Source organism: Equus asinus, chromosome 3 (genome assembly GCF_041296235.1).
Source record: "Equus asinus isolate D_3611 breed Donkey chromosome 3, EquAss-T2T_v2, whole genome shotgun sequence".
In the NCBI taxonomy this organism is placed as follows: domain Eukaryota; kingdom Metazoa; phylum Chordata; class Mammalia; order Perissodactyla; family Equidae; genus Equus; species Equus asinus.
This window is the reverse complement of record NC_091792.1, coordinates 140,928,788-140,942,415: the sequence shown is the minus strand read 5'-3', so window position 1 is coordinate 140,942,415 and position 13,628 is coordinate 140,928,788. Positions and strand designations below refer to the sequence as shown.

Below are 13,628 nucleotides of genomic sequence, written 5' to 3'. Positions count from 1 at the left end.
ACACTTGTTATTTCCTGTCTTGTTAATTATAGCCATTCTGACAGGCATGGGGTGATATCTCATTGTACTTTTGATTAGCATTTCCTTGATAGTGATGTTGAACATCTTTTCATGTGCCCATTGGCCATCTGTAAATCTTCTTTGAAGATTTGCATGTTCAGATGTTTTGCCCATTTTTTAATTGGGTTGTTAGGGGCTTTTTTTGTTGATATGTATGAGTTCTTTAATACATTTTAGATATTAACCCCTTATCAGATATATGATTTGCAGATGTCTTCTCCCAGTTGTTAGGTTGTCTTTTCATTTTGTTGCTGGTTTCCTTTGCTGTGCAAAAGCTCTTTATTTGATGTAGTCCCATTTGTTTATTTTTTCTATTGCCTCCCTTACCAGTCAGACATGGTACTTGAAAATTTGCTGTTAAGACCGATATTGAAGAGTGTACTGCCTATGTTTTCTTCTAGAAGTTTCATGGTTTCAGATCTTACATTCAAGTCCTTAATCTATTTTGAGTTAATTTTTGTGTATGGTGTAGGATAATGGTCTACTTTCATTCTTTTGCATGGCTGTCGAGTGTTCCTAAAACCATTTAGTGAAGAGACTTTCTTTTCTCCATTGTATGTTCTTGGCTCCCTTGTTGAAAATTAGTTGTCCATATATGTGCGGGTTTATTTCTGGGCTCTTGATTCTGTTCCATTGATCTGTTTGTCTGTTTTTGTGCCAGTACCATGTGTTTTGATTACTATAGCTTCATAGTATATTTTGAAGTCAGGGAGTGTGATACCTCCAGCTTTGTTCTTTTTTCTCAGAATTTCTTTAATTATTCAGAGTCTTTTGTTGTTCCATATAAATTTGAGGATTCTTTGTTCTATTTCTGTGAAAAATATCATTGGATTTTTTTATAGGGATTGCATTGAATCCGTAGATTGCTTTAGGAAGTATGGACATTTTAACTGTGTTAATTCTTCCAATACAGAGCACAGAATATTTTTCCATTTCTTTGTGTCTTCTTCTAGTTCTTTCAACAATCTTTTATAGTTTTCAGTGTACAGATCTTTCACCTCTTAGGTTAAATTTATTCCTAGGTATTTTATTCTTTTTGTTGCAATTGTAAATGGGATTGCATTCTCAATTTGTCTTTCTTTTACTTTGTTGTTAAGGTATAGAAATGCAACTGACTTATGTATGTTGATTTTGTATCCTGCAACTTTACCATATTCATTCATTATTTCTAAAAGTTTTTTGGTGCATTATTTGGGATTTTCTAGGTATAAAATCATGTCATCTGCAGATAGTGACAGTTTCACTTCTTCCTTTCCAATTTGGATCCCTTTTACTTCTTTTTTTGCCTGATTGCTCTGGTTAGGACTTCCAATACTATGTTAAATAAGAGTGGTGAAAGTGGGCATACTTGTCAAGTTCCTGTTGTTAGGGGAATAGCTTTCAGTTTTCTCCATTGAGCATGACGTTAGCTGTGGGTTTGTCATACATGAGCTTTATTATATTGAGGTACTGTCCTTCTGTATTCAGAGTTTTTATAATAAGTGGATGCTGCATCTTGTCAAATGCTTTCTCTGTGTCTATTGAGATGATCATGTGATTTTTATTCTTCATTTTGTTAATGTGGTGTATCAGATTGATTAATTTGCGTATGTTGAACCATCCCTGCATTCCTGGAATAAATCCCACTTGATGATGGTCTATGATCTTTTTAATGTATTATTGTGTTTGATTTGCTAGTATTTTCTTAAGCATTTTTGCATCGATATTCATCAGTGATATTGGACTGTAATTTTCTTTTTTTGTTTTGTCCTTGTCTGGTTTTGGTATCAGGGTAATATTGACTTCATAGAATGCATTAGGAAGCTTCCCATCCTCTTCAATTTTTGGAAGAGTTTGAGAAGGATAGATATTAAGTCTTCTTTGAATGTTTGGTAGAATTGACCAGGGTAGCCATGTGGTCCTGGACTTTTGTTTTTTAGAAGGTTTTTGTTTACTGTTTCCATCTCCTTACTGGCCATTGGTCTATTCAGATTCTCCATTTCTTCTTGATTCAGTTTCAGAAGGTTGTAGGATTCTAAGAATTTATCTATTTCTTCCAGATTATCCAGTTAGTTGGCATATAGCTTTTTGTAGTATTCTCTTATGATCTTTTGTATTTCTGAGGTTTCTGTTGTACTTTCTCCTCTTTCATTTCTGATTTTATTTATTTGAGCCTTTTCTCTTTTTTTTCTTGGTGAGTCTAGTTAAAGCTTTGTCAATTTTGTTTGTCTTTTTGAAGAACCAGCTCTTAGTGTCATTGATTTTTTTTCTGTTTTTTAAGTCCCTATTTCATTTATTTCTTCTCTGATTTTTATTATTTCCTTCCTTCTACTGATTTTGGGTGTTGTGTGTTCTTCTTTTTCCGGTTCCAGTAGGTGCACTGTTAGATCGTTTATTTGAGATTTTCCTTGTTTGTTGACGTAGGTCTGTATTGCTATAAACCTTCCTCTTAGAACCACTTTTGCTGTACCCCATAAATTTCGGCATGTGATATTTTCATTTTCATTTATCTCCAGTTATTTTCTGATTTCTCCTTTGATTTCTTCATTCACCCAATAGTTGTTCAGTAGCATTTTGTGTAACATCCACTTATTTGTGGCTTTTCTGATTTTCTTCTTGTAGTTGATTTCTAGTTTCATTCTGTTGTGGTCAGAAAAGATGCTTGGTACTATTTCATTCTTCTTAAGTTTATTGAGACTTGTTTTGTGGCCTAATATGTGATCTGTCCTGGAGCTTGTTCCACATGCATTTGAAAAGGGTACATATTCTGCAGTTTTTGGATGGAGTGTTCTGTATATATCTAGTAAGTCCATATGGTCTAATGTGTCATTTAAGGCCAATGTTTCCTTATTACTTTTCTGATTGTATGATATGTCCATTGGTGTAAGTAGATGTTAAAGTCTCCTACTATTATTGTATTGTTGTCTATTTCTTCTTTTATGTCTGTTAATATTTTCCTTATATATGTAGGTGCTCCTATGTTGGGTGCATAGATATTTACCAGTGTTATAGCCTCTTGTTAGGTTGTTTCCTTTATCATTATGTATCATTCTTTGTGTCTTGTTACAATTTTTGTTTTAAAGTCTATTTTGCCTGATATAAGTATTGCTACCCCAGCTTTCTTTTCATTGCCATTTACATAGAGTAACTTTTTCCATTCCTTCACTTTCAGTTTGTGAATGTCTTTAGGTCTGATGTGTGTCTCTTGTATGCAGCATATATATGGGTCTTGTTTTTTTAATCCAGTCAGCCACCCTGTGCCTTTCAAGTGGATCATTTATTCCATTGACATTTAAAGTAGCTATTGATAAGTATATACTTATTGTTGACATTTGGTTACTGTTTTTCTGGGCGTTTTAGTAGTTCTTCTTTGTTCGTTTCTTCTTCTCTTGCTCTCTTTCCTGGTGGTTTGATGGCTTTCTTTAGTATTATGTTTGAGTTCCTTTCTCTTAATTTTTTGTGTATTTGTTATAGGTTGCTGGTTCATGATTATCATGAAGTCCATGTATAATAACCTACACATATAGCAATCTATATTAAGTTGATAGTCTCTTTAGTTTGACCTCTTGCTAACAGCTCTACTTTTTTACTCCCCTCCTTGCACATTTTATGTTTTTGATATCATTTCTAACCTCATTTTTTGTGTGTGTGTATCCATTACCCTCTTATCATGGAAATAAACTAGTATTTTTGTATTTTGGCCTTCATAGTGGTTTCATAGGTGGTTGATCTGCTACCTGTACTGGATATTTGCCTTTACCAGTGATTTTATTGCTCTTTTTTTAAATACAATTTTCTTATTCCTATTTTTGGTCTTCTCTTTTCCACTTAAATAAGTCCTGTTAACATTTCTTGTGTGGTTAGTTTCTTGGCGATAAACTCCTTTAGTTTTTGCTTGTCTGAGAAACTTTTTTTCTCCTTACATTCTGAATGATAACCTTGCTGGGTAGAGTATTCTTGGCTCTGGGTTTTTTCCTTTCAGCACCTTAAATATATCATGCCATTCCCTGCTAGCCTGTAAGGTTTCTGCTGAGAAATCAGCTGATTGCCTTATGGGGTTTCTTTTGTATGTAACTTGTTGCCTTTCTCTTGCATCTTTTAGGATTCTTTCTTTATCTTTAATTCTTGACATTTTAATTATAATGTGTCTTGGTGTGGACCTCTTTGGGTTTATCTTGCTTGGTGCTCTTTGTGCTTCCTGTACCTGGATGTCTGTTTCCTTCCATAAGTCAGGAAAGTTTTCAGCTGTTATTTCTTCAGATAGATTCTCTGCCCCTTTCTCTCTCTCTTCTCCTTCTGGGACACCTATAATTCAGATGTTAGTGTGCTTGATGTTGGCCCAGAGGTCCCTTAGACTCTCCTTATTCTTTTAAATTCTTTTCTCTTTTATCTGTTCAGCTTGGGGGATTTACACTAGTCTTTCGTCCAGCTTGCTAATCCATTCTTGTGTATCATCTACTCTGCTATTGATTCCCTCTAGTGAATTTTTCATTTCCAGTATTGTATTCTTCAATTCTTCATTTCTGATTGGTTCTTTCTTATATTTTCCAGTTCTTTGTGGAAGTTCTCACTGAGTTCATCCATTCTTCTCCTAAGCTCAGTGAGCATCCTTGTGACTATTAGGTTGTACTCTTTGTCAGGTAGATTGTTCATCTCTGTTTTGTTTGGTTCTTTTTCTGGGGTTTTGTCCTGTTCCCCTACTTGGAAAATATTCCTTTGTCTCTTCATTTTGCCTCTATCTCCCTGCTTATATCTATGTATTAGGTAGGTCAGCTATGTCTCCTGATCTTGGAGAGGTGGCCTTATCTAAGAGATGCCTTATGAGGCCCAGTAGTATGTTTCCCTCTAATCACCAGTTCCAAATGGGCTGCATTCCCTTCTGTTGTGGCAGGGTTGTTTATGCTGCAGGTGCCCAGAAAGGCTAGGCTGTCCCCCGGTCTGGCTGGTTGTAATGTTCAGCTGTGTTTGGCTGCTATGGACCTTCAGACACTTTATCAGGCATGGGAAGCCCCAGCACAGTTAGCTGCAAGGTCTAATAACACATTATTGTCGCCGTTTTTCTATTAAGTGAGTAGTTCCCCAGCGTGGCTAGTTGCTAGGCTCAGGGGCTTAGAATTGCTGTAGGCCTCAGGCCTGCCACGCTGTTGCCAGCTCTCTCAGGATTGCAGCTGAGTAGGGCTGGCCCCAGGCATGGGAGCACCCAATTGTTTCAGGCTTTGTAAGGTGGGGCCAATGCTCTATGTGGCTGTTTGAGAAGCACAGATCTGCAGCTGACAAGCCCCACTGCCCACTGGGCCACACACCCTGTCAACATAGTCCTGCCCTGGGCGTGTGCCCCCACCCACTGAAGCAGACCCAGTCACCATACTGAAGAGGCTCCACACACTCCACCAACGCAGGCCTGCCACTTGGACATGCCTTGCTCTGCAGAGGTGGACCCACTAGCTTGGCTGCCAAAGTTCCAGGCTCCCTGCCTGTGCAGGCCCACAAGTTGCCCAAGGGCTTGCTGTTGGGTAGGGTCAGTCCCTAGAGCGGGCTGCCTGCCCTGGCTAAGCTGGATTAAATTGGTGCTCTAGTGGGTGGGGCAGACCCCTGGCTAACAGACCAAATGCAGAACTCCAATGGTGTCTGCCAGCATCTGGGTCAGCATGCCTGTACTAGGTCACAATAATGGCTGCTGCCAATGTCTCAGTCCCAGGAGAGCTTTCAATTCTCATCCAGATGCACCCAGAGCTTATCAAGTGAGTCTCTTTTCACCAAAGGATGGTGCACCTTTCTTTCTGGTGATTTTAGGTTGATTTCAGAAATGGATGAACTTGTACGTGGGCCCTTTCAGAGCAGGCTTTTTTTCCCCTTATGCCTGATAGCTTTTCTGGGGGGCAAACCCCGTTGTAGTTAATAGCTGGCAGAGACAGATATTATGACAGTTGTCTCAGTTGTGCTGAATCCAAAAGCTGCTTACTGTGGTAATGCTTCTCTGCCCAGATCCTCCACTCCTCCAGGGAAGAGTTCGCACTTTGAGATTGTTCCTGCCCAGCTGTGAGACACCACAGCTTGAAGGTGGCTTTTTTCTCTCCAGAAAGGAATTTGTGCATTTTTCACCTGAGTCAGCACTGTCCCTTGTCGTAGGTATTCTTTCTATCCAGTTTTCAGTTCTCTCTCAGGGTTAATTGTTCAAGTAGTTGTAAATTTGTTGTGTCTGTGGGAGGAAGCGAGTTCAGAGTCCACCTATGCTGCCATCTTGACACCATCTGTCCTATAGTTTGGATAACGGTTCTTTATCATGTCTTTTGCAAGTATTTTCTCCTAGTCTGTGGCTTGTCTTCTCATTCTCTTCACATTGTCTTTTGCAGAGCACAAGTTTTAAATTTTAATGAAGCCAGCTATCCATTATTTCTTTCATGGGTCGTGTTTTTGGTATTATATCTAAAAAGGCATCACCAGATCTAAGATCATCTAGGTTTTCTCCTATGTTATCTTCTAGGAGCTTTATAGTTTTGCATTTTATGTTTAAGCCTGTGATCCATTTTGAGTTAATTTTTGTGAAGGGTGTAAGATCTGTGTCTAGATTAATTTTTTTGCATGTGGATGTCCAGTTGTTTCAGCATCATTTGTTGAAAAGACTGTCTGTTCCCTTATATGGCCTTTGCTCCTTTGTCAGAAATCAGTTGACTTTATTTATGTGGGTCTATTTCTGGACTCTCTGTTCTGTTCCATTGATTTATTTGTCTGTTCTTTTGCCAATATCACACTGTCTTGATTACTGTAGTTTTGTAGTAAGTCTTGAAGTGGAGTAGTGTCAGTTCTCTGACTTTGTTCTTCAATATTGTGTTGGCTATTTGGGTCTTTTGTCTTTTCATATAAACTTTAGAATCAGTTTGTTGATACCTACAAATTAACTTGCTGGGATTTTGATTGGGATTGCACTGAATCTATGGATCAAGTTCAGAAGAATGCACATCTTGACAGTATCGTCTTCCTATCTATTAAGATGGAATATCTCTCCATTTATTTAGTTCTTCTTTGATTTTGTTCATCAGAATTTTGTGATTTTCCTCATATACATCTTGTACATGTTTTTTTAGGTTTATACCTAAGTTGAAATTATTTCTTTGGGTGCTAATGTTAATGATATCGTGTTTTTAATTTCAAAGTCCACTTGTTCATTGCTAGTATATAGGAAAGTGATTGACTTTTGTATATTAACCTTATATCTTACAACTTTACTATAATTGCTTATTAGTTACAAGAGTTTTCAGTCAGATCTTTTGGATTTTCTACATAGACAATCATGTCATTTGACAACAAAGACAGTTTTATTTCTTTCTTTTCAATCTGTCTACCTTTTATTTCCTTTTCTTGTCTTATTGCATTACCCAGAAGTTCCAGTATGATGTTGAAAAGGAGTGGTGAGAGGGGACGTGCTTGCCCTGTACCTGATTTTAGGGGGAAAGCTTTGAGTTTCTCGGCATTAAGTGTGATGTTGGCTGTAAGTTTTTGTAGATATTTTTTATCAAGTTGAGGAAGTTACCCCTATTCCTAGTTTACTGAGAGTTTTTATAGTGAATGGATTTTGGATTTTATCAAATGTGTTTTCTCTGTATCTATTGGTATGATCATGTGGTTTTTCTTTAAAGCCTGTTGATGTGATAGATTATGTTGATTTTCAAATGTTGATCCAAGCTGGCAGACCTGGGATAAATCCCACTTGGTCGTGGTGTATAATTCTTTTTATGCATTATTGGATTCGATTTTGCTAATATTTTGTTGAGGATTTTTGTGTTTATGTTTATGAGAGATATTTCAAAAGAGTTTTCTTTTCTTCTAATGTCTTCAACTGACTTTGGTATTAGGGTAATGCTGGCCTCATAGAATGAGTTAGGGAATATTCCATCCGCTTCTGTCCTCTGAAAGAGATTGTAGAGGATTGTAGAATTTCTTTTTTAAATGTTTGGTAGAATTCACCAGTGAACCTTCTAAACCTGGTTTTGCCTGTTTTTGAAAGTTATTAATTACTGAATCAATTACTTTAATAGATATAGGCCTATTCAGATTGCCTGTTTCTCCTTACATGAATTTTGGCAAATTGAGTTATTCAAGTAATCGGTCCATTTCATCTAGGTTATCAGATTTGTGGGCATAGAGTTGTTCATAGTATTCCTTTATTGCCCTTTTTAATGTTTACAGAATCTGGAGTAATGTCCCCTCCTTCATTTCTGATATTAGTAATTTGTGTCCTCTCTCTTCTTTTTCTCAGTTAGGCTGGCTAGAGGCTTATCAGTTTTATTGATCTTTTCAAAGAACCAGCTTTTGGTTTTGATAATTTTTCTCTGTTGATTTCCTGTTTTCAGTTTTATTTATTTATGTTCTAATTCTTATCATTTCTTTTCTTCTACTTACTTTGGATTTAATTTGCTCTTCTTTTTCTAGTTTCCTAAGGTGGAAACTTAGATTATTGATTTTAGATCTTTCTTGTGTTCTAATATATGTCTTCAATGCTATAAATGTCCCTCTAAGTGCTGCTTTGACTGCATCCCACAGATTTTGATGTTACATTTTCATTTCCATGTAGTTTAAACTATTTTTAAATTTCTCTTGAGATTTATTCTCTGACCCATGCATTATTTAGAAGTGTGTGTTTATCTCCATGTATTTGGAGATTTTCCAGTTATCTTTCTGTTATTGATTTCTATTTTAATTGCATTGTGCTCTAAGAGCAGACATTCTATGATTTTTATTCTTTTAAATCTGTTGAGGTTTGTGTTTTATGACCCAGAATGTGGTCTGTCTTGGTGAATGTTCCATGTGAACTTGAGAAGCATATGCATTCTGCTGTCACTGGATGAAGTAGTGTATAGATATCCATTATATCCAGTTGATTGATGGTGTTGTTGAGTTCAACTTTACCCCTATTGATTTTCTGCCTGCTACATCTGTTCATTTCTGATAAAGAGTTGAAGTTTTATTTCAAATGAAAATGCATGATTTATTTAATAAATGATGCTGATAATTAACCATTCTTCTGAAAGAAAACAGACGTTTTGTTTACTATATATAAAAATAAATTCCAGGTAGATTATAAATGTTTAAATTCAAAAATAGCAATTAGAAAAATAGGAAAATATTTATATAAACATGTGGTAGGAGCACCTTGCTTAAGGCAAGCAAGGAAACCCAAAGCCATATGGAATTTTTAAGAATTTGTCCATGTGTACCATAAACAAAAATCAAACACCACATATTATTTTGAAGAAAAAGTATTTGCAACACAAATGAAAAAGAGTTAATCCTCATTATAAATAGTCTGACAAATTAATAAAATAAATATAATCTAATAGAAAATAGGTAAATGTTGTGAAAGGCAAATCATTAAAGTGGAAATTCCAATGGCCCGTAAATATACGAAAAGATGTTCAACTTCATTGTTATTTGGGAAAGTGCAAATTAACACAACAATAAGATACCATTTTTCATCCATAAGAAAGTTAAAAGAGGTGAAGATATGGGTAAACATGTGTTGGTGGGAATTTGAATTGATACTTTTTTGGAAAGTAGTCAGGCAATCTGTAGTCCAACTATAGCTATATATAGCCTTCAGCCTGCAATCCTACCTTTGCCAGTTTATTCCATAGATATAAAGCATATGTGCATAGGGATATTTATTGCAGTATTATTTGTGGTGACAAATGACTGAAACAACCTAAGTGTCTACCTATAGGGGAAATGATTAAATAAATTATACATCTACAGCACAGCTTTAAAAATATTAAAGTGTATGTAGCTACTAAAAAGAAGGAGATAGACGTATATTTGTTAAAATAGAGAGGTGACTGTGATAAATCACTAGGTTAGAAAAGCTGAATAATGAGTTTGGTATGATTCCATTTTATGTTAAAAAAACAACAACAAAAACCCCTATGATGATTAGGGGTTTTATATGATTGTACATTTGTATAGGCATGTAGAAAGGTATAGAAGAAGAAAAATTACAAATAATGTTACAAATGCAGTACAAATAATATTAGTTTCTTCAGGAAGGTAGGATGGAAGAAGAAAAGATTAGTAACTTTTCCTTTGACTAGCTTTAGATTATTTCACTTATTTTAATGGTAATATATCAGTTTATAATTTTAATCTTTATTTTTAAAAAGAGACATAACTGTAAAGTCTTTAGCTTTTCTACTCTCTTCACTAGAAAACATTAAAATACAATACTAGGCCCTTTGCCAGTTGTCAAGGATTGGCATTGAATTAGGTGCTGTTCCTGCCTTTAAGAATGTTCTTTTATTCTAGCCAGAAAGATGGATTCAATAGATACAATAGAAAGTAAATAAAATAGTAAAGTAATTTTGCTTTAGTTAAGAAATGAAAGCATCATGAATGAGAACAAAATAAGGCTTTTTATTAAAATTAAAATGACTAAAAATAGCCAGTAAATCCCTTGAGTATCTTTAGGCAAAGAGAACTGTGTATTAAGCATTTTTCAAGATTAAGAAATCACATTTCAGGAAACATATGGTGGGACACCATCCTGCCAAGGCAGCTGCATGCAACAGATATTCTTCTTTGTCCCAGACAACTCCATTCCACAACTCTTGCTTGTTTGAGGGAATGTCTTCAGAAAAAAATCATACAGATTGATGGGTGCTAATGGAGCCAAGCAGTGTTTGAATATGGGCAGAAACCAGGGCTAAAGTGTCTGAGAGGTGAATGGAGGGATTCGGAGGAACACAGAGGTCAGCTAGAGCAATAAGATGATATTTCCGTCTCTCTTTAAGACAGTCGCTACCAACCTACTCACTTGATCCTTACTTTCATTTTTTTTTGCCTTTATTATGAATGCCCTGACCAACTATCAACCTGATGCTTAACTTTGTGACAGTCTCAAGTCCCACCTCGCTCTTTCCTTCCCTTCCTCCTTCCCTCTTTTTCCTTTTCTCCCTTTTTCTTCCTTTTCATCTTCTCTTCTTTCTTCAATTTCTTATTCTCTATTAAATTAAAATATTAGCCTAATCTTATTGCTGTAGAGTTAATCAGATTTTCTAGTATTATGGGACCATATTCTAATATTAAAAAACCTGACTTCTTTTATGTGCTATATGATTGCTTTTATTACCAAGGGTGATTTAATATGTTTAAACTTTTTATTTTATAACAATTTATGTATTAGAAAGGCAGTATAGAGTAGTCCTTCTGGGTTTTTGTATAGGTTCTGGGCCCAGGTTTCCTGAGATCAAATCTTACTACCTTTCTGGCTTTGGACAGCAAGTTACTTTTTGCTCTGGGCCTCAGTATCTCAAGTATAAATGAGAATAATAATCACTGAGCTATTTTATTTTGCTGGTATGGGATTAAATGAGCTAACTCATGTGTAGTGGGTAAAACAGTTCCTGGCACCTAATAATTAGTTAATAAATACTGTGTTTGCTATTAAAGTTAAATTATAATCAATTTAGCAAACATTGATTGAATATCCACCAGGTGCCAGATCTGATCCTAAGTGGTGGGATTAGGTATAGTTATTGAGCATCTACTAATGGCCGGACATGGAGAAGGCAGTAGTGAATAAAATAAAGTCCCTATTCTCTTAATTAATGATTATTAAAGTTTGAGGCTGACTTTATAAATGTGATTGACCTTTAATTTTTTTTGTTTATTTTACTTTTAAATCTAGGATATCTTGTATTATGAACAGCTTAAGACCAATGTGATACAACATGACCTTTTGGTGGACAGTCTAATTTATAAAGTAAGTAAAAGTGCACATAGTTTTTCCATTTCATTAATATCAGTAAACAATTATTGAGAATCTGCAGCATGCAGGGCCTGCACTATGTATGATGCTAGTACATATTAACCTTGAAAAATAATTTTAGGTTAACCTTCAAAATTTGCAGTTTCCATTCAATATTGTCCTCTCTCCCTTTGAAGCTGTCCTCATGATCTTTTCTGGGTCCTCCCATTTTTTTTTTTTTTTAAAGATTTTATTTTTTCCTTTTTCTCCCCAAAGCCCCCCCAGTACATAGTTGTATATTCTTCATTGTGGGTCCTTCTAGTTGTAGCATGTGGGACGCTGCCTCAGTGTGGTTTGATGAGCAGTGCCATGTCCGTGCCCAGGATTTGAACCAACGAAACACTGGGCCGCCTGCAGCGGAGCGCACAGACTTAACCACTCGGCCACGGGGCCAGCCCCTGGGTCCTCCCATTTTTTGATTAAGAGGATGATAAGCATTTCTTGTCCTTATAAATTCAAGTCTTCCACACAAACTAAATACAGAAGCAACTGAAAGGAAAATCAGACTGTAATATTTTATCTTATTTATCTCATGATTCTTTAGGTCCTACTTATTTATTCTCTTGTATTGATGCCATTTTATATTTTTAATTTCTTTTAGTTTCTATACATATGGGTAAGCACATCTCAAGTTTTATGATAGGGATGCATTGAGTTTTTGTCTTCAGGCATCTGATATCAAGTTGAGAGTTGAGATGTAGATCCTGTAAGCATGATATAGGATATGACTGATTCTGAATTAATAATTAGGCTGTTTAAAAGACTTGGATTTTAAATTTAGAACTTGTAAGATAGAGGAGAAGGGCATATTATTCCAGGTCTCAGAAATGAAGGAGAGAAGATTACACGTTGAGGACCTGAAGATTTGTCTGGATTAAATGTGACCAAGGTTAATAATAACAACCACCACTAGCATTTACTATGTGCCGTACAGTGTCCCCAACTCTTTACTTAGATTGTCATTTGATCCTGACAGCTACCTTAAGAATAGCAGATATCAACATTTAGGCCATAAATGATAAATGTATTTTTTTCCTGGAAAAATAACCCTTGGATTCTGCAAAATCATGCATTAAAAATAATAGAGCTTATGGGAAAAATAGGTTTGGATTGGGGTAGCTTTTGCAACTTTGTAACCAGAATACTAACAAAAACAATAATTGGTAGCTTGGGAGATGAATTGGACAGCTCAGGCAGGCTCCTCCCACAGGATACATTAAAAATTTACAAAAATAGGGGCCAGCCTGGAGGCATGGTAGTTGAGTTTGTGTGTTCCACTTCCGGAGCCTGGGGTCTGAGAGTTCAGATCCTGGGCGTGGACCTACACACCACTCATCAAGCCATGCTGTGGTGGTGTCCCACATACAAAATAGAGGAAGATTGGCACAGATGTTAGCTCAGAGACAATCTTCCTCAAGCTAAAAGAGGAGCATTGGCAATGGATGTTAGCTCAGGGTCAATCTTCCTCACCAAAAAAAAGATTACAAAAATAATAAAGTAGAAATGCTAAAATAATACAAATGGAAGTGGTATGCTGGGCCACTGGGGCTGCTGGTAAGGTGGGCACAAGACAAACTGCAGCAAGTAACATGTGCAAGACTTGGGGTGTGCCTCTCTGGAGGGGGAGCCCCCAGTGCAGTCATTCATTTTTAATTTTCTTGAAATACAGTTAGAAGGGTTTATGCCTGTGCAGCAGCTAACCTGAGGGCTTTTTCCTTTCCTGCTGAAGGTTATGATTCTACTCATGCTGTTCTGGCTCCCCCTTTTTAAAGAAAAGTTGTATATGAACCAACAC

At 36.1% G+C, this 13,628-nt stretch overlaps 1 protein-coding gene across 5 annotated transcripts in view; it reads left to right on the top strand.

Moving 5' to 3' along the window:
* The window catches only part of TBC1D19 (TBC1 domain family member 19), a 147,826-nt gene that overhangs the window by 73,160 nt on the left and 61,038 nt on the right, over window positions 1–13,628 (top strand). For all 5 annotated transcript variants that reach the window (XM_044767663.2, XM_044767664.2, XM_044767666.2 and 2 more), the window contains one exon: window positions 11,714–11,788. In XM_044767663.2, the coding sequence (XP_044623598.1) occupies window positions 11,714–11,788 (75 nt within the window). The remainder of the gene's footprint in view (window positions 1–11,713; window positions 11,789–13,628) is intronic.